This window comes from Pimephales promelas, chromosome 20, assembly GCF_988280905.1.
Source record: "Pimephales promelas chromosome 20, fPimPro1.hap1.1, whole genome shotgun sequence".
In the NCBI taxonomy this organism is placed as follows: Eukaryota; Metazoa; Chordata; class Actinopteri; order Cypriniformes; family Leuciscidae; genus Pimephales; species Pimephales promelas.
In genome coordinates, this window is record NC_142788.1 from 17141025 (window position 1) to 17163326 (window position 22302).

Here is a 22302-nt window from a genome sequence, read left to right on the forward strand (position 1 = left end):
TTAAAAAAAAATCATTTATGCTTATCAAATGAATTTCATTTTGATAACACTTTACAATAAGGCCAATTATGTTAATGTATTAGGTAATTAATGTATTAGGTACCATTAATTAGCAATAAACGGTATTTACAGTATATACCGTATTCACCTAGGTTAATGTAATATGTTTGTTCAAAATACATTTTTATACCTCATATGAAGCTTTAAATACTTTTTACAGCAAAACAATATACAATTTTGACCATTGTTGTCTAATTCACAAACAAATGTCTCTTATGTGGCATTTCTTTTTAGTGAATCAAAAATATACAGCACAACCAATTCTATTACTTTGTGTAAGAGTATGTAAACTACGTGGACATTCATAACTGAAATGAATCAAATTAAGAGCTTGTGAATCAGAATTGTGAAACGGATAACCTTATTGTTAAGATTTCGAGTACACGCACACAAAACACCCTGGGCACATAAACGCACCCCTAATAAATTATGGCCTTAACCAATTTTTTTATCAAAAAACCTGCAGCCAAAGGCACACGCTTCCATGGTGTAATGCAGTCCGCCCCAATGAGTCATCCCTCCTCAATGCCGCATGGGGAAATATGAGGACGTGCCCCGATCAAAAGAGCTCTGGCAATAATATGCTCAGTTTATTCTGGAGTAAATGAAGTGTAACGTCACCAGCGATAAGGTTATCAGCAACAGTGATGTCAGACCTTCATCTGGCTGCAGGTGGGAATTAGCTGAATTCCCCAGGCCTGAGGATCCTGTTTCTGACCTCTGTCTTCCGAGTAAATGCATTCTTCAAGCACTGATGTAACTAGAATCTGTTTTTATTATTCCTTTGCACGATGCAGGGCTGCGGCATGATGACACGGTTAATGTCAGAGTAAAAACAGCTCTCAGAGGTGCTGTATGATAATAATTATGGGCCAGAATTAGGGGGTTGTAAGGCACTCCCACCACCAGCAAAGCTACTTGAAAGCTTCATGCTTCTTAGTTTGGTATAAAAGGTTTCTGGCTCCACACTGATCAGAGGGTGCGATGGGTGACTTTAAAGATAGTGTTACTGCAGCTGCAATCAACCTGGCAGATGATGCCCCGTGGAAAAAGATACAGAAGAACACCTTCACACGCTGGTGCAATGAACACCTGAGGTCTGTGGAGCTGCAGATCAGCGATCTTAAGTTTGATCTGAGCGATGGCCTTGTCCTTATCTCGCTGCTGGAGGTCCTGAGCCATAAGAGGATGTTTAGAAAGTACCACACGCGACCCACCTTCAGACAGCTCAAGCTAGACAACGTTTCGGTGGCTCTGGAGTTTTTGGATCATGAAAAGGTTAAGTTGGTGTCTATAGGTAAGTTACAACCTGCCTGAACTTTTTTTAGCGTTTGCAAAGAGATGTGAAAACATTTGAAGGTTTTGTTTCTGAATATTGTTTAGATAAAATTTGCTATAAAGAAATGTGGGGTATGTCAAATAGGAGATATTTTATACAGCAATTAAATAAGAATAAATGTTATGAAAGATTTATGATCAAGTTTGTTTTATATAAGCAGAAACACTATTGGCACTGTGGCATACTATATATACGAGTAAAAAAATGTAATTGCTTATAGCGCAGATAAACATAGCTACGGTGAAATTATCACCTTATACTCCCCTTAAATTAAAATCATGTAGTAATTAGTAAGAACAAACCATAATTTGCCTCTAATTATACTAATTACTCTAATTATTAAATATAATTGTCTTTATGCTATTAATTATGTTTCTGGCTAACAGAAGCTGAGGCTATTAAACCATATCGGTTTGGTTACAGTAAAGTATTGTTTAAAACATACAGCATTTTTTTTAAATTTCCTTCATCATTTATGATGTGATTAAGGGGTGTTATGGTTGACTAAAACTGTTAACTTGTTTTTGGTAATTGAAATAAATCTGAAATAAAATAAATATTAGATGAAGAACTTGATTTAGCAATTAACTGAAATAAAACAAGTCTAAGATGACGTACTAAAATGACTCAAATATATTGCTAAAATAAGAATAAATTAAAGCATAAAAATTTAAACTATTTAAAATGATAAACTCAAACTAAACTGTTTATTGTATCTATATAACAGTTTCATTTTTCAAGAAGGTCACCAGCAAAGTCAAGATTTGTTCGTCTGTTGTCTGAAAAGCATACGCATTTCTTCAGAGGGATGTTGTAATGCAACTGAATTGCTACTCCCACATTGACACTAGAAACTTGTTTTTCCTATGAATTCCTGTGGCCCCTTCCCTTATTAGGGAGGGAAGGCCTTGAGTCAAAGAGTTTTAGTGTCATATTGGAGATGGCACTTCAGTCAATTAGCTGTGAGCTGGACTGGAACAATGTTCCCAGTCCAACTATTATTTGAAAGTAATGGCTGACTTACAAAAGTTTTTTTAAGATTTTTTTTTTTTAATACATCAACTTATGTGACCAAGAGAAGGTCTCCATCTTGAAGCAACAAATAGACACACACATTCATTCTCTCCATACAGACAGCAAAGCCATAGTGGATGGGAATTTGAAGCTGATCCTGGGTCTAGTTTGGACCTTGATCCAGCATTACTCCATCTCCACCCTGGCGTGGGAGGATGAGGCAAACGATTCTGTCTCCAAACTGACTCCAGAGATAAGGCTTCTGGGATGGATCCAAAACAAAGTCCCTGAACTGCCAATCACTAACTTCAGCCTGGACTGGCAGGATGGCAAGGCTCTTGGTGCATTAGTGGATGGACTGGCACCAGGTATAAAAAGTTTCTTAAATAGTCTTCTTTAAACTCCTCATGTGTTGAAAGGGGAAAAGTATTATTGTTTGTGCTTCCACAGGCTTGTGTCCTGACTGGGAGAGCTGGGAGGCAGTGCATCGGGTGAGTAACACTAAAGAAGCCATGCAGCAAGCAGATGACTGGCTTGGAGTTCCACAGGTGAGTTCAACCAGAATGGACATGTACATTTTGATAACCTCCTTAGGGATTCTGTTGTTCTCAATTGAAATTTTTTTTTTTTTTTTTATAAATTTATTAAGCTCATAGCCCCAGAGGAGATTCTTGATCCAGCCGTGGATGAGCAGTCAGTGATGACATACCTCTCACTTTTCCCCAAAGCCAGGCTGAAACCTGGAGCCCCACTCAAGCCAAAGAAAGGTTTGGCCCTTTATAAAACCCCCTCTGTTTAGTTTTTTTGACGTCCTCAATTATAACGAAGACGAGATAAAAAATGGTCATGATGATAATTTGATGAGAACTTTGTTGACTAGAAGACTTTCTGCAGGTTGCATTGATATGCCAGTAGGTGACCATTTATTGTCCTTGTGATATTCAAATCATTAATTTAAAAGGACTTATTCATTCAAGAACAAACGCCACTAGTTTAGTTACCAACGTTTAAACCCCCATTCACAACAATGATGATATAAACTACATTTAGATGATTGTTTTAATTTTTATGACAATTTGGAAGTCCACACTACCACAGCCATAACAATAACAACACAGGGAAACAATATTGTTGGATGAAATTGTTCATGGTGAAGAGCCAATAAAAATCCACCCAACTTTAAAGAGCTCAAACAATTGCAGTGCAACCGAATGTTATTTTCCATTGGTGTGGATGCTAATATAGTTATTGCTATAGTTGGGCCATTCTACATCTTGAAAAAATGTGTCTTTCCACAAATATTGTTTGTATGCAAATTGTATAATGTCCTATGTACACATTTCTAATAATTGTGCTCTTAATAGAAGGATCTGCTTTTTAAATGTGTTTTTTGGTTGTCGGACAGCAGTTTGCACCAATTCCGTAGAATGACCCAGTTATCATTCTAAAGTCTGATTTGGCTTTGTTGCGAATATTAGAAATATTGTGTCTAAAATGTAAGTTACTCGATATTGACTTTATTGAACTGTTGTAAAAAAGCAATATCACATGTATTTGTGCTGTTGTTGGTCTTAATAAAAGCAGCACCTGCGTCGTCAAACCTACAGTCAATACCTTGATGCTGATTTAAAAAAAAAAAATGTCCATGTCCAATGAGATGTTATGCGTCTCTTTCCCAAATCCAATTATTTCCATAAAGTGTACAACCTTTATGGCATTTTAATGGCTTGGGTCTATTTGTATCAACATTTGACTTATTTTTCTTTTGTTTTAGTGCCGAAACCCAAAGCCTGTCGTGCCACAGGCCGGGGATTGCAGTCCAAAGGCATGAGAGTAGGTCAGCTGGCCGAATTTAAAGTGGACACCTGCAAAGCTGGGCCTGGTAATCTGGAGGTCCTTATTAAAGACCCCAGTGAGTACATAAACTCCCCACAATTTATATAAAGATACACAATGATGTAGCCCGTTTGTGGGCTAAATGAAATGTCACCCCTTTATGTCAGGTGACAAAGCAGTGTCTGTCAGGCAGAAGGATACACATGAAGGTGTATATACCTTTGAATATACACCCACTGCTAAAGGACATCACACAGTGGACATCACCTGGGTTGGTCAGCACATTGCCAAGAGGTTAGCTCGACCAGTGGTTACACCAGTTCAACAAAGAAAAGCATATTATTGAAATAAAATGTTGATGTTTCTCTATTACAGCCCATTTAAAGTCTATGTTGGTTCAGAAGCTGGTCCACAGAAGATTCGAGCATGGGGACCAGGACTAGAGGGAGGGACTGTGGGATTGTCAGCAGATTTCTTGGTGGAATCTGTTGGTGTGGACTCTGGCATGCTGGGTGAGTGGATGTTAATGTAGAAATGTATGGCAATACATTACATTTCTTATATTGTTTTTATTCTTTATTTTGTTATAATTATCCCTTTTCACATATATCGTATTAATAAAACATGGTATAGCTATGAAATTTAAATGTACTAAACATATCACACTACATACATATTCAATTATTATATTTTATAATTAAATTACTTTTCACCAATTATCTTTCCAAGGTTTTGCCATTGAAGGTCCATCTCAGGCAAAGATCACATGTGATGACCAAAATGATGGCTCCTGCCTCGTGCGGTTCTGGCCGACTGAGGCCGGTGAGTATGCTGTACACGTAATGTGTGATGATGAAGAAATCCAAGACAGTCCCTTCATGGCTTCCATAAGACATAAAAGAAAAGACTTCCACCCTGAAAAGGTAAATTTTCTCTCCTATCAATCCGTTTATGCTGACGTGTGTTCAGTGTGAGAGCCCTTTCTCTTTTCAGAGAGATCCATTTTATATGAATTAGATGTGAAATTATTTCAAAAGATGTTGATTTTCAGGTGAAAGTAGAAGGACCAGGTGTTTCCCAAACTGGGTGTGTAGTGAACCTCCAAACCCAGTTCATTATAGATACCAGGCAAGCTGGTGAAGGAGAGCTTAAAGTTTATGCTCAGGTACTAATAATACAATGACATGTTTATGTATTTTTATTTTTTATAAAAGCACTTTTAATTTTTTAAGAGTGGTTTGACTTCTTCACAGAGAGCAGATGGAGAATGTGTAGATGTTAGTGTTGCCTCTGAACAGTCTGGTGTCTTTGTCTGCTCCTACATCCCATCATCTCTCTCCAAACATACCATTGCTGTGTCTTGGGGTGGAGTCATGGTTCCTGGCAGTCCTTTCATTGTGAGTACATATATTGATCTTAATAGACAGCAGTAAATATGATCTTTAGAATTCAATGTGCAAGGATTATACAATATGTGAACATGCATTAGATGTTGTTGTGCATTTCATTTACATGGTCTGATGAAGGTTGAGAACTCATTTTGTTTTCCATCAAGTTGCATTCATGTTTCAGCATCTATTGCCTTATTGAAATTCCATTTCATCTCACAATGGCTTTAAACCTGTCTGGTGATGATGTACGGCTGCTTGGCGCAGCAGCCAGAGCTCACAGGAATGTAATGGGATGTTTATTAGTCTATTTGTACTGGCATTCCCTCTGTCAAGAGGGAATGAAACTATGCTTACTGAAAAAACATACATTAAGAAATGAGCGCATTAAAATATAATCTTCCGTGCTTTGGACGCCTATGATTGTGATTCTGTAAGATTTTGTATGAAATGTGACTCTGTGTCATTACTGATTCAGGTGATGCCTCGCAGGATTAAGATTACACCATGTAGCCCAGTCTGGTTTAAACCAGATGGATCAGAAATGTATTACCCTGGTAAGCATAAAGGAACATTTCTTCCAAAAATTATCATCATAATCTTATTCCAGACTGTATGACTATATTTTTCAGTGGAATGCAAAATTAAAATGTTTGAAGAGTCTTCACACTGTACTTTTTCATACAGCGCAGTTTATAAATGACTAGGTGTAACAGTTAAATAATTATATATATATATATATACAGTATAATATACAGTATATATATATATATATAATTTTTTTTAATGAAGGAATCAATTCATAAATACTGTAAATGAGTTCAAATTGACAGATAAATAGATATTTTTTGAAATTCTTTGTTAATGTGTGTATATATATATATATATATATATATATATATATATATATATATATATATATATATTTAATGAAGGAATCAATTCATAAATACTGTAAATGAGTTCAAATTGACAGATAAATAGATATTTTTTAAATTCTTTGTGAAATATGTAGTTAAAATAAAATTGATACATTTTATATATTTAAAGGGATAGTTCACCCGAAAATTAAAATTCTTTCATTAATTACTCGCTCTCATGTCGTTCCAAACCCATAAGACTTAAATTTATCTTCTTTTTAAGATCTTTTTGATAAAATTTTAGCACTTTCTGTCCCTCCATTAACTAATCCATGTGCATTAAGCTGTTTAGTCAGATTGATACTTTACATAACCTGTTGGGATATAACATGCATTAAACAATTCACAATTGGGAGCAACCAAAGACTTTTGATAGACCTAACTGCATCATATAGTGCCATATTTGATTTAAGAGATTATTTCGATATACATGTGAAACACATTGTATGCACATGGGGAAAAATTTGGTTTTGGAACAGTTGCCATGTGAAATCCATGTGATCACATGAGGAAAACATTGAAAGTAAATGTGTTTTTCTGTTTGGAATGACATGAGGGTGAGTAAATAATGATATAATTTTTGTTTTGAACTATTCCGGTTAAAATTAATATTTTTAAAACATTACTGATTTACACATTTTTGATTTTATGTTATCTGATTGTGTTAAGATGAAGAGATGGACCTCGATGAAGACTTTCCAGATAATCCACGGCCTGGTAGTCATGGAGAACTTGTTATGAACATAATCAGCCCGTCAAACAACCTAGGCGACGCCACAAAGGTATTGAGTATTACAATTTCTGTGCATTAACCTGAAAGAACAGTAGAGTCAGATGTTGTTCATTTCTTCAGGTAAGGGCTTGTGGTCCAGGCCTAAAAGAAGGTGTTCCTGGAGAACAGGCAGAGTTTATCATTGACACAAGAAGCGCAGGCAGTGGACGACTTGCCGTAAGAGTGGAAGGACCCTGTGAAGTTACACTAAAATGTCTGGACAATCAAGATGGCACTTGTACAGTGTTTTACCTCCCCACAGAGCATGGAATGTACAAAATAAATGTCCTTTTTGACAACTCTCACATAACTGGCTCTCCATTCCAAGCTGATATACAGAAACCGTTTGACCCGTCTAAAGTTTTGGTAACAGGTCCTGGTCTGCTACAGGGGAAAGTCGGAGAACCTTGCATTGTAAATATAGACTGTGCAATGGCAGGATGTGGAGATCTATCTGTGCAGGCTGTCTCTGACTCGGGGGTCATTGCCCAAACTGAAGTGAAGGAGAATGAAGATGGCACCTACACGGCTGTTTATGTGCCTCTAACTGGAGGCGTATATACGCTGCTTCTGAAATATGGAGGAAAGGTGGTGCCCAACTTCCCTGCTAAAGTTATTGTGGGTCCAAATATCTACAAAAGCCATGTAAAAGTGAGCAGGCAAGGTAAAAGAAGAATCCTAATGTTTGTGACATGACGAATAGTTTGCATTCGGATTGTGTTTGTTTATCTTCTCATCCATTCTGACTTTTCAGGAGGCATTGTTGTTGGTGAAAGGAAAACTGACTCATGTCAAGTTGTTGCAAATGGTTTGGGTCTCCAAAAGGGCCTCACTGGACGTCCTAATATGTTCAGTGTAAATGCCAGGTATGTAGTTATAGGTACGCATTCAGAGAAAACAACATTTTTTGACAAGCACATTTGATCCATAAGGTTTCTCTTTCTCGGCAGATCTTCAGGTGATGATCTGGGCATAACAGTGGAGGGTGCATCTGAGTGTCAGGTGACATGCGAAGACAATGGTGAAGGCATCTATGATGTGGAATATACTCCTTCAGTGCCTGGTGAATATAAGATCACCATTACCTCTGGAGAGGAAAGCATTCCAGGTAAGCTTTAAATTATTATTTACTTCAATGATATTAAATAAATCCTAGTATAAGAAGGTTTATTTTTTATTTTTTTTATTATTTCAGATATGGGTGTAATCAAGTTTTTTTTTACTAGGTGCCGTTTAGGTCAAAATTAAGATTTACACATGAATATTTATTGAATGGTGAAGAACTACCATCCCATCTGCATTGTCAAACTCCAATAATTGTTAAACATATTTTACTGTACTGCATTGTTTTGAATGAAAATAGATGTTTTTTATTCATTGATACCCGCATCTGATGTTAAACCCATATTGAATCTGTACATTTACAATAAATGGCGAAAGTAATGGATTGAATGCATATATAACAAACTAAATGATGTGAATCCAGTACTAAATCAAAGTAGTTAGTTATTGTTATTATTTTGAAAATGGATATGACCAGGTTGGATACGAGATGTCAGATCGGTCACTCACTCTAATAAAAAACATATTTTATTAGAATGCCCATTTTAAATGATATTAGACTTTTTTTTTTTATTCAGGATTTTATTCTATTAAAGGTGCCAAATGGGATTTAAAATCAAATCATACAACATGTTCCATACCAGATGGGGGCAGTATACCTCCAGAAATACCTCCACGGCCACGCGCTCTCTCATGTCTTCAAACAATATGGGCGAGTGCTGTGTTGCTCTGTCTCCCTCGTGCATATTAATCAAATCAATTGACGCGATAGTAAAAGGTTGGAAGACCGCAGTTTCACGTGGAGCATTTGGAGATTTTCAGAGATTAGAGACTTAATGAACAACATCTCAATACTAAATTATAAGGGCCGTCTCATAGACAAGTCGGTGCATTTCGACGATATGGGAAAATTAAAGCCCAGGCTATTATTTCTAGTTTTATGATATTCGATTTGTTCATATTACATTTTTATCATTAGTTTGAATTAATTTGACAGACAGCAATTCCCTGATGTGGACCAAGCTAGCGTCTTTCAGAGCTTCCAACTCTCACAACACTTTTCACACACTTTCACGCCACACATTTTTGTCATGCACAGAAAAGGACACGGAGACCGATGTCAGCTCTCAGATTCTGTTCATTTTATTACGCAATTCAAACAATAAATACAGTATTGGCGCTTTACATGACAGATCCCTAGCGCACGTGAACCGATCATCTCTACTAGCTAATGGTAAAAGAACACGAACACTGTTGAAAGATACAGTATGCTACAACTTACCAAAATGTATTCCTCATGCATAATATCGACCAATCATTTTTTTAACTCTTCCCTGAACTGAAATGTAGTAGTGGGCTGTATTTTCCACACGACTGACGTCAGGTTCAAGTACACACAAGCTGGCGCGAGCGCGACTTACTCGTGTACTGCAGTTTGGCTGGTGGTAACGTTGCCCGTCCGCATACCGCCTCCCATGGCCGGAACTGGTATTACGACACCTGCCGGGCCGGGGCTAGTAATTTAGCATGCTAATTCAGGTTAATATCTCGGCAGCACTATTACTTGTCAGTTTTTTAATGACATCATCAACCTTATTTCTTCTCAATCTTTTGATGCGTGTTGCTCATTTTTGGGATATTTTAACCTCAATTTTTACAGATGGCACCTTTAATGGACATTTTTAAAAAGATTTATCCTGGAATTATTTTATAATTTGTATTGTACATTAAATTGTACCAGATTCTATATAATAGTTATTATTACTTTTGTTGTTGTTATGTTTTTGTATATTGATTGTTTACAATAATTTAACAATTTTGTCTTAAAAACAATGTATTGAAATGATATGATGATGATATTAATAATATGATATAATGATAATCATATTTTTTTATTGAAATATTATTGATTTTGCTATGAAATGAGATTAAATCACAAATAACTCATTTTTATTCATAGATATATTTAACTGACACTATTTAAATGTATTTTAGAATGTTTGTATTAATATTAAATGTTTTTAAATAATTGTATGACTTTAGTGATTCACTTTGTTGTCACAATTAAAGTAGCTGTGCTGTTGACATAGCGCTGAAATTTTCTTTGTTTTTATAAATAAATAAAATCATAACCAAGATGATGTTTTACACAACTGCTGTCTGTATTCAACAGGAAGTCCATTTATTGCATCAGTAGAGGATGTTTCTGCAGATTCTGGAGTCAGTCTGCAGTCAGGGCTTTGTTTATCGACAAATACTGTTTCTCATGGTAGGTCAATTTTATATTCAACTTTTTTTAATGTCCAAGACATGTCTGCACATTATTTTAATTGGCGTAGGTACTGAAATGACAGGGATCAAATACAACGGAGATGGGATTTACACAATGAGTCCAACTCCATCAATGGAAGACGGAGAGTCTCTCATAGATCCTCAGAGTCCTTATAAAAGCAGCAGGTTAGACAATCTTTTAAAGCAAAGTAAAGGAAATTATCTGGATCCCTTGAAGCAGAGTACCTTAAAGCGGATTGTAACTATTCTTTACTTTTTTCTCTTTTTTATCATAGCCCCATCCAATTCCAAGCTCTGCCTAATTGTGACTGCGATGGAGAGCTTCCCTCAGCTCATGCTGTGAATATGGAAGAAATTATTGCTCCAGGTTTTAAAGGTAGAATCTGTAGTAGAACTTCCCAAATGTTTACGATTGGCTGCAATAGCAGTGGAGAAGCACCTGAGACTGTTGCTGTGGTGAGACCTGATGGTGAGCACAAAGTAAAATTAAAACGCTTCTGTTTGCAATCATTGTACAAATCTCTGTCTCTGAGATGTTTGTGAATGTTTGCACTGTAGGGTCCACGGAGCTCCTGGAGCTGAAAAAAACGGGAGATGACACTTATAGCGTGGTCTATTTGCCCACCATGGATGGCTGTCATTTATTAACAGTGAAATTCACTAGTGAGGAGACTTTTAATAGGTGAGAAATATCAAGTTGCTAATTAATTCCAAGTCAAGTGTCTTTGTTTTGTTTTTTATTTTAAATGAAATAGTTTTTGTTAAAAAATATAGTTTATAATATTAAATATAGGTGTTTTTTTTTTTTTTTTTTTTTTTGTTCTTACAGACAATTCAAATTTCAAGTGTTGCCGATAGATGATACAACTCAGGTTAATGTAGCATGTCTAGGTCTGACATCAGGAATGTGTTCCTGGCATCCTCAAACATTTACTGTCGACGCCACCTCCACAAAAAAAGTTCCAGAGTTTGTTGCAATAACGACACCAGATGGTATTACACTAAATATTATATTAGATCACAACTACTGTCATATTTCAGTTGCACATCTTACATTTGCGCATATTATTCATTATTAAATAGGCTTGACTGAGGTATTTGAGGTCAGAGATAATGGCGATTGGACATACACCGTCAACTACACCCCTTCAATGGAAGGACTTCATTCTTTGATGGTCAAATATACTGAAGATGCTTCTTTTAGCAGGTATGAGCATTGCGTTTATAGGTATGAAATATTGATTAAATGCATCATGTCACATAGAGACATGTAAGTTGACGCATGTTGTTAATTTACAGTCCTTTTGAGTTTCGAGTGCTGCCTATGCCTGATTCTGAATCTAATCATCATGGAGGCCAAGGCTTGAGGAATGGGACTCCAGTTTTTGGATCGGATTTAGACGCACAAGTGTGTGTAAACACTCCTCAGACCTTCACAATTGATGGCAGTAGCACCGGAGAGCCGCCAGAGACTGTAGCTGTTGTTACACCTGATGGTGAGAATATAATTGAGAGGATGTTGTTTGTCATTTTAAGCAATTGAATTTGACTGTTTCACTTTTCAGGCAAAATAATGCTATTAAGTGCAAAAGACAATGGAGATGGAACGTACTTAGTGGTGTACTCCCCTTCTGTTGAAGGATCTCACTCAATTATGGTCAAATATACCAATGATGATTCCTTCAGAAGGTAAAGCAGCACATAAATAAGATGCAAGATACATGCATGTCGTCATGTTCTAATATCGTGCTCTTTCAGTCTTCACAGGTTTCACTCTGGTAGAAGGGATGAAGATGTCTTAAATAAAGAGGAACCTTCGAGTCAGGAGGGAAGAGTCAATGCTATGGCCTCTCAAACATCCGCCAACTGCCACAGTGTTGACCCAGAGACTGTCACCATGGTGAAAGCTAATGGTCAGAACCATGTTTTTCATATATTGCCATTTTGACGTTTGCATGGCTGTGTGTTTGCTTGGGTAATCAGTCACATTGGGGTTTTATATGGATGCTCAATCAAACTTTCCACAGATGTGATGGGCAACAGGGACAGAACTTGTAAGATGGCTTGCGCACCAAATTTGAAAAATTCTGTGATGCACAAATACACCCGTGAAGAGACTTTTAGAAGGTATGAAGGTGTATTTGATGAGTCTATTTTAGGCCGTACTGTAATGTAAAATAAATAAATACATTTTATTCTTTCTAGAGAGAAACTTTTTATTTGTTTCATAGCCCCTCTGAGTTCCAGACAGACTTGACTGTTGATAATACAGGACCAAAGATTTGTGCTCAAATTCCTCAGTCATTCAAAATCAACTGTAGTAAATCTGGGAAGCCCCCTGAGTGTGCGCTGATGATCACCCCCACTGGTGAGGACCAGCTTCTTTTGATAGGCGTTTCAGATTTCTGTGGCTGTATCCTGTGTAACTGACAAAGCTTCATATTTACAGGAAAGACTGAACTGACTGAGGTCAAAGAAAACCCAGATGGGACTTACTCTGTGAAATATTCTCCCACTATAGAAGGTCTTCATTCTTTAATGGTCAAATATGCTGATGATGATTCATATTGCAAGTAAGAATAGCTTTTTAATTTTTTTTTATTGTTATTAAATAAAATAATAGTAGTATTTATTTATAATGAAAAAATGATATGTATATACAGTATATATGTATGGGTGTGTATGTGTGTGTATATATATATATATATATATATATATATTATATATATATATATACACACACACACACACACACATTGCACACTTTCATTTACTGAATTTAAATGTAGTACATACATTGTAATACAATAGTACAATTTTTCGCATATTTGTATTATTATTAATGAAAAATATATATATATATATATATATTATTAATAATGATAATTTTAATGATAATAATGCAAAACTATTATTATTATTATTATTATTATTATTATTATTATTATTATTTTTATTAATAATTTTAAAAAAAGTATAACACTTGTTCGGATGCCCCAACGCCTGTGATGAGACGACTCAACGCCTGTGAAGAGACGACTCAACGCCTGCGATATGTTATGGCGCCGTTTTATTCATAAACAATATTAATATTTAATATTTATATTTAAACAATATGAATGTAAGCCAGAGGAGAACTGGCCCCCGACTGAGCCTGGGTTCTCCCAAGGTTTTTTCTCCATCCAATCTGATGGAGTTTGGTTCCTTGCCACTGTCGCCTTGCTTTTGGCTTGCTTTGGGCTTGCTCAGTTGGGATTATTTAGTGTTTAGCAATGTTGTTGATCCTGTGTTGTGCTACTTTCATGTTATCAGTGTGAAGCTGCTTTGATACAATCTGTATTGTGAAAAGCGCTATATAAATAAATGTGACTTGACTTGACTTGACTTGACTTGTGATGACAGTAATAGTCATTCATATATTCATGATTTCATTCATACTATTTGTTTTTCAGTCCATTGAGGTTTCATGTCCTGCCTCACTCTCCTAGTGATGAAGAGCATGGAATAAATACAACTGAGGTTTGTAGTAGACAATTAAAGGAAGATGTCCGTGCTCAAATCCCTCAAACTTTCACAGCTTGCTGCAACACTGATGAGGCCCCAGAGACTGACTTGGTGAAAGCTGATGGTGAGGACCTGATTATTATAGATCTGTATCTATCTGTTTGGAAGTCATCAAATATTGAGCAGAATTTAAAAGAAACCTTGTTTGTTGTGGTATTGATTCCTTAGGCACTAGGGATCTGGTTGAAGTGTTAAATAATGAGAACAGGGCCTATGCAGCAACACACACACCCTCCACTGAAGACTCTCACTCCTCAGCAGGCAGAAATCCCAGCGAGGAGGATTTTCAAAGGTAAAATAGCAATTACATTCCAGTCTCTATCAAACCATATGCATTAATCAGTCTCTCTCAGTATCCAATTCATTATTCACTAATTTGTGCTCTATTTATCCCTTGATTAATTGTGACAGGAATTATAGTCACCAGTCATCCTCCTTGCACGCTTCAAGCGGTCACATAGGCTTTCAAAACCAGGTATGAATGTGTGATGTTTCTTCAAGGTTAATTTCAGGCCATTTAATAATGTCTCGAGTCCTTGAGACATGGCATACCTTGAATCTCTTCAACGTAATCATCTTCATTATTGCTCATCAGGTTGAGGGCAGAAATGTAATTCCCCTTGGTGCCATTAATCAATCAGGGTTTATATCCTGTGATCTAGTCCTGTCATCAGACATAAGTGAAGGTGAAATTACAGGTGAGCTGTTGCTCTGAATTCACTTGCTCAATTTAATGATTGTATCCTCACATCATTATTTTAATGGCATTCATAGGTGAGGTGATCACACCGTCTAGAAAAACAGCACAGCCTGACGTGATTGATAACAAAGACGGTACCATCATTATAAAGTTTGATCCTACAGAAGAGGGTCTTCACCAGCTACTTATTAAATCGACCGGAAACAATCTACCAGGTTTGACTGCACGCATCCTATGGGAATGAGAAACTCGTCCATCTCCTTTTTGATCTTCTACAAACCAAATATAGAAATGTTTTACTGTTGACATTGCAACTCTGTGGATTAAATATGATTCTTTCTCCTTCCTACAGTACTTCCACTGCAGTATTATGCAAATAGTCGTGCTAATCGGAGCACGATGGCCTATGGATGTGGCCTTATGTATGGAATTGCAAATGAGACGGCATCGTTCACCATCTGTCAGGAGGATTCAGCCTCGAGTGAGCATTTGTTTTCTGATACCGTAATAACAGACTCTGCACATTTTTGTACACCCACAGGGGGACATGTAACATGATCGCGATTTCTAGTCAGTGTAATCCCAAATATAACTGTTTCAATGTTGTATAGAAACATACATTTATATATATATATATATATATATATATATATGCATATTTTGCAAAAAGCTTAATGTACTAAGTATTTTGACAGCATAGCGAGACCGACTATTACACCAATAATTACTGTGTTTCATGGGAATTGGCTTTTTCTGCAGAGCTCTTTTGGCACGATTTGCTCGTCATGACTCTATTTTTTCACCACAAATTCAGCTGTTAAACATAATTATTTTAAAATCAAGTTCAAATAATGCAGACTGACGGCTTCAGCCTCATAGCTTTTCTTTAAAGATTTATAAGTAAAAGTTGAAAATCAATTTCCTTATTGTGAAAATGAATTGAGTTTTTACTTAGGAACCCAACTGTTACGCTCTATGGACCCTACAGTAATTTGTTATTTGTTCAGGTGAACTGGACATCACAATTCATGGTCCATCTGAGACGGATGTGCACTGCTTGGACAATGCAGATGGCACTTGTACTGTGAGCTACATCCCAACTGAGCCTGGAGATTATGAGATCCATGTTCAACATAATGAAATGCCTATCCGAGGCAGCCCTTTCAAGGCTAAAATTACTGGTATGGCAACCATATTTAAAAAAAAAAAAAATTTATAGACCATTTTGCAAGATGTAAACAACACTTGTCCAGAAACACTTCCTGTGTCAGTTTGTAAATGGTTTCTTTATTTCAAATTTTGTTTAACTTTTTGATTCAGTTATATTATGTTCTGTTGGTTGTATTTTATCCTAACGTTTATGTAGTGCTAAAAAACATTGACTTCATAGTGAAACAGGAAGTGCTTCTGGACCAGTGTTTACATCTTGCAAAATGGTCTATAATGCAAATTAATGCATGCATGGTTTTATAAACCCAATACAGATGGAAATGTGAGGATGTCACAGGTAAAACTGGGCAGTGCTGTTGACTTCACCATTAACATCACTGAAGAAGACATTAGCCAGCTCTCTGCCAGCATCATGTCACCCACAGGCAATGATGTACCCTGCTTACTGAAAACACAACCTGACAGCCATCTCGGTGAGCCATCTACTAATGTACACACTGTTGGTAAAAATATAACGACTAGCATTAAAGGGTTAGTTCACCCAAAAATGATATTTCTGAAATTTCTTACTCACCCTCATGTGGTTCCAAACCCGTAAGACCTTTGTTCATCTTCGTAACACAAATTAGGATATTTTTGATGAAATCCAAGAGGTTTCTGAACCAGCCATAGGCAGCAATGTCATTGCAACTCTCAAGGCCCAGAAAGGTAGTAAAGAAATCGTTAAAATAGCCCATGTGACTACAGTGTTTCAACCTTCAATCCGCCACTGCATAAGGGTGAGTAATTAATGACAGTGGTTTCATTTTTGAGTGAACTAACCCTTTAATGTGCCTAAACAAAAGTTTTAGCATTTGACAAATGGATCATGCATGCCCACACCCTTAGTGCTGGGGAAAGTGATTTCCCCAAGTACAACATGTTCCTGGATCAACATTCCAAATCATTGTCAGTATTTTTGTGTATTTTGAGTATACTTTTTTTTGTTTTTTGTTTATTTATTTATTTTTTTTGTTTTGTTTTTTACATTATAATTGTATTGTGTGACTTATTTTTAGATAAAATGTACTGCAAATGATTACGTTTTTTTTGTTGTTGTTGTTTCTCAAAAAGGATAAATTATGATATTTTGGAAAGAGAAAACAGTAGTTGTTTCAAATCCAGATTTGTAAAAGGGGAAGGTAAACATAAGTTAGCTTCTTCCTTCTCCTTTTTTTTCTCTCTTTTGAACATGCTGAGATTTTGTTTTTATTATTTTTTGTTTAAATATGCTCTGTTATCAATGACCATGTTCTGAAGAGGAAAAGGAAATGAAAAGAAATAAAATTATTCATTCATTCATTCATTCATTCAAATCAACCAATCAGATTTGAGGGTCAAGCAGGCTTACAACCATGGTTAGGTGTTTCTACATCAGTGTTATTCACCTATCCTTTCCCTATGATTTTAAGTTATTGGTAGGGTTAGCTTTAGCTTTTAATAGGGTTACGGTTTGGACTACATTTTTAGACCGAAATGTCTGGATTAACAAAATATGTTGATCCAGAAACATCTATGTCTTGGGAAGATCATGATGCCACCATCAAACTTCATCAGAGGTGCACTTTGTTTGTTATGCAGGTGTATCATTCATCCCCAGGGAGGCTGGTGAGCATCTGGTCAGCATCATGAAAGACTGTGAGCATGTGAGCAACAGCCCTATCTCTCTTTCCATCAGTCAGGCAGAGATAGCAGATTCCAGCAAGGTCAAGGCCTTCGGGCCCGGCTTGCACACAGGGCACACCTTCTGCATGTCTGAATTTGTGGTGGACACCTGGGATGCAGGTATGAGACTATATAATCCAAATTAATTGATGTATGGCTCATGTTGAGATTTGGATTCTATGTTATGATGGTGCAAACTTTATATGAAATATAAAACCAGTTTTAAAAAAATAATCCTGAACTTTATGCAACCTGCAGGATATGGTGGGCTAACGGTTGTTATTGAAGGTCCCAGTAAAGTAAATGTTCACACTGAAGAGATGGAGCAAGGAACCTGCAAAATATCATACCACCCAATCAAGGCTGGGGCCTACAAAATCTCCATTAAATTTTCAGATGAGGACATTCCAGGTTTGTAGAGCTGACTCTTTGTAATAATAATATTATTAATAATATTTTATAATATAATATACTATTTAATAATATTTCTATATAAAATGCAATAAATAATTTTATTCAACAATAACGCATTACATTGATCAAAAGTGACAGTAAAGACATTTACATTGTTACAAAAAAAGTTAAATATCTGGTCCCACTTTATATAAAGTGGCTTTAAGTAATATGTGCTTACATCGAACAATAAGTACAATGCATTATTGTGTTCGGGTTGTCTTGTAAAACACTTTTGCTGCTATTGATGTGTGATATGGGTAAGGTTACGGACTGGTCTGGTGGTATGGGTCAGTTTAAGGTGTGAGGGGAGGGTCAACTGTGTAATTACGAATGCAATTACATTATTATAGCTGTAATTACATGCTGGTCCATTGTATCAAATTATTAATTTCAATGTAAGTACATAGTACTCAAAGCCATTAAATATAAAGTGGGACCAAATATTTTTTTTCTATTTCTATTGTTCAAAAAAGTCTTGAACAAAAATGATCGGAATGTCGGCGCCAAAAGCCTTGTGTGCAGCGCGCCGACATATAGCGCCATTGCCGGTGTACCGAGTTCGAATTCATTCCCCATATATATGTATATATATATGCTCTGGGGGAAAAAATGCAAGCAGATCAATAATATTGTTGAATATTAAATTAAATGTCCCCAACTAAGCAAGCCAAAAGCCAATGGCAACAAAGGTAAAAAAGGCAACAGTGGCAAGGAACCAAAACTCCATCAGGTGACAAAATGGGAGAAACCAGGCTCAGTTAAGGCAGCCGGTTCTCCTCTGGTCAGAGTAATATTATCTGGTGTTCATAATAAACGCCAAAATCGCCCAAAAAAAAAAAGAAAATGTACACAAAAATGTAAATAACATTTCTTATCATCAATGTTGAAAACAGTTTTACTTGCACTTCAGTATAATAAATATGTAATGTCTCTTCACCAGGGAGTCCTTTTACCGCAGTGGTGTCAGACCGTGGACTTATGAGAGAGATCATCACTTACAACCAGAAAGCGTCTCCTATTGCCAGCATTGGGAGTGAATGCAGCTTAGCCTTTAAAATCCCTGGTTAGATGACTAGCATATCTCACTAATCCAGGTACTATATCTCACTCCTCAAGAACTTTCCAATGATGTAAACAAACGCATTCCCTTTCATCACAGGTACTGATACTGAGACTCTATCAGCACACGTGCATGAACCATCAGGAACCCCAGGGGAGGCTGTTATTGTTGCCACTGGCAGTGACACCTATGCAGTGAGCTTTCTAGCAAAAGAGATGGGAGTTTATAATGTGACCGTTAAGAACCGAGGCCAGACAATCCATGGCTCCCCACTCCAGTACACTGTCGGCCCTCTTGGACAAGGAGGATGTGAAAAGATCCAGGTGTGGGGACAAGGCCTTCAGACAGCTCTGGCAAGTGTTCCAGGTATCCCACAAATATTTCCCTCTTTCTGTTTTTTTGTTCGCACGAGGCGTTTTGTTTTGTACTGCTACAGCTGGCTAATTCAATTGTGAGTCATATCAGAAGTATGTGTTGTTTTAATTTTGCAGCTGACTTTAATATTTGGTCCCGTGAGGCCGGTGCAGGAACTCTGTCTGTCTCCATAGAGGGTCCTGGAAAGATTAAGCTCCACTTTGATGATCAGCTGGATGATTATTACAATGTGTCCTACACGGCACAAGTGCCTGGTGGGTAATTGCTGTTATGCAGTATACTGTATGTAAAGTTTCAATTATTAATGATTCACCCTCATGTCGTTCCAAGCCCGTAAAGACTGGAACACAGTTTAAGATATTTTAGATTTAGTCCGAGAGTTTTCTGTCCTTCCATTGAAAATGCATGTATGATATACTGTCCTTGTCCAGAAAGGAAATAAAGACATCATCAAAGTAGTCCATGTGACATCAGTGGGTTAATTAGAATGTTTTGAAGCATCGAAAATACATAAATCTAAAATATCTTAAACTGTGTTCCGAAGATAATCGGAGGTCTTACGGGCTTGGAACGACATGAGGGTGAGTTATTAATGACATCATTTTCATTTTTGGGTGAACTAACCCTTTAAACTTTGTGTATAACTTGATTTACACAATGACAAATTAACAGGACACCTGCCTATGAGAATGTCAACTTGTCTGTTGTGATCATTTTTTGACTTTTCGTCTTTGAAGTTTTGATATCATCATACTGATTTGTGTCGTTTTATTGAGAATGAAACGTTTTACAGTGATCTAATACCACAAAATACAGTAAAAACAGAATTCATCAAATCCAGTGCTACTACTACTGTTTTTACAATGCAAATTACTTGCGACCTAAATTATCATTATTATTTTTTTCACCTGCAATTATGTGACTTTCTGGAGAATGATGTCACTAGAGATCTGGAATTATTTCAAATTATTTAGAAATAAATACATGTGTGATACTATCTAATATTTACATCTTTAAAAAGTAAGTATAGTATTTTATTCAGTATCTTAAGACTTAAGGCCTGTTAAAATCAAGGACGATAACTATTATGATAATGTATTAAAGGGTTAGTTCACCCAAAAAACTAAATTGTCATAATTTACTCACCATCAAGTTGGTGATTGATGGTGATTTTCTTCTATATTGAACACAAAAGAAGATATTTTGAAAATCAGATCATTGACATCCTTATTTTTTCCTACTGTAAAAATCAATGGCTACTGTCAACCGTTTCATTACCAACATTAGGAACAATAGAAACGTCCACTCCACAACTATAACAATAAGGTCACAAAGGAATGATATATTTGGAATCATATTCCAATCCCTTTTTTTCCCGATGGCAGTTGTGTGTTAGTATGGACAGCTGCTAATATAGTTACAGTTCTCTTTGTAGTTATTGTTCTTGGTGTGAATGGGCCTTTAGGTACATAAACATTTACAGCATAGTCATAATGACAGCAGAAAAAATAATCCATCAGCACATAGGTTAATGAGTTTCTGAGGAAGAGAAGGGCCTATTTATAGACACATTTACAGAATGTGTTCTCCTGCAGGTGACTATGAGGTTTCAGTCATGTTTAATGAAGAGCATATTTCCGAAAGCCCCTTCCTTGTGTCCGTCAGTGCCGCCACAGATACGAGTCTCACGCAAGGACAAAGAGCCTATGGTATGAATTAGCAATTTTTGAAGACAATTTCCATTTTGCATGGGAGATATTTGAGTGTTTAGGGACTGACAGTACTTTCTATTCTGCCTGTAGATCATAATCAGATGTGTAACAGTTTCGAGGAACCCTCTCTGTCAGAGATGGAGATAAACATATCATCTGACAGTAGTGCTGAGCCAGTTTTCCTGTCTAATGCTAGTAAAGTCATCTGCCATGGTCCAGGCCTGAGTAAGGGCATCCTAGGACGCAAAAACACTTTTTATGTGGACTGCAGTAAAGCTGGTGAGTGCAGCTTGACATTAGCTAGAATATTAAATAACTCGTTTCAAGTAATAAAAAAGAAATGTCTCTCTTTGAACTGAGTGTATTTGCATTTGTGTTGTAGGACGAAACCTTCTCTTTGTCGGCATGCATGGCCCCACTGTCCCCTGTGAGCGAGTGTCGATTATTCACATGGGCGGACATCAGTATAGGATCAACTATGCCGTAAAGGAAAGGGGGAAATACATCTTAGCTGTGAAATGGGGAGATGAGCATATTCCAGGTTCTCCGTTTCATATTAGTGTTGTATGATATCCATTAATGTGTGTACATAGACTACCATTCAAGTTTTGGATTGGTAGGATTTTTGTTTTTGAAAAGCATTTCTTGTTATCATCATTGTTGAAAATGGTTGAGCTGTGTAATCCGAAGGAAAACAATCAGGATTGTCTGATAAATAGAAAGTCCTATAGAACAGCGTTTATTTGAAAAACATTTTTTGTGTGACAATGTAGAAGTCAAATTAATGACATTTCTCAATAAAAGTATTAATTTCTTTAAAGCTGCAGTCCGTAGTTTTTCCTCTGTCGCCATCTCTGTTCGAAATCTGCAATTGCTGT

The 22302-nt window shown here is 36.5% G+C and overlaps 1 protein-coding gene across 1 annotated transcript; it reads left to right on the forward strand.

The window, feature by feature from the left end:
- The first annotated feature begins 75 nt into the window (after positions 1-75).
- On the forward strand, positions 76-22244 carry flnbb (filamin B b). Its single transcript, XM_039652643.2, has 43 exons — positions 76-1357; positions 2533-2781; positions 2864-2961; positions 3063-3180; positions 4188-4325; positions 4417-4543; positions 4625-4761; positions 4979-5172; positions 5301-5414; positions 5503-5646; positions 6116-6194; positions 7227-7339; positions 7411-7993; positions 8084-8195; positions 8280-8437; positions 10565-10660; positions 10731-10848; positions 10959-11152; positions 11242-11365; positions 11513-11676; positions 11767-11890; positions 11983-12179; positions 12249-12372; positions 12442-12596; positions 12711-12810; positions 12915-13051; positions 13133-13256; positions 14136-14311; positions 14416-14539; positions 14659-14722; positions 14843-14945; positions 15022-15162; positions 15300-15428; positions 15955-16128; positions 16432-16590; positions 17738-17941; positions 18080-18232; positions 19218-19340; positions 19437-19703; positions 19829-19966; positions 21308-21421; positions 21515-21703; positions 21807-22244. The coding sequence occupies exons 1-43, from the start codon at positions 1045-1047 to the stop codon at positions 21992-21994; spliced, it is 6780 nt and encodes a 2259-aa protein (XP_039508577.2). The 5' UTR covers positions 76-1044; the 3' UTR covers positions 21995-22244.
- The last annotated feature ends 58 nt before the right edge of the window (positions 22245-22302 follow it).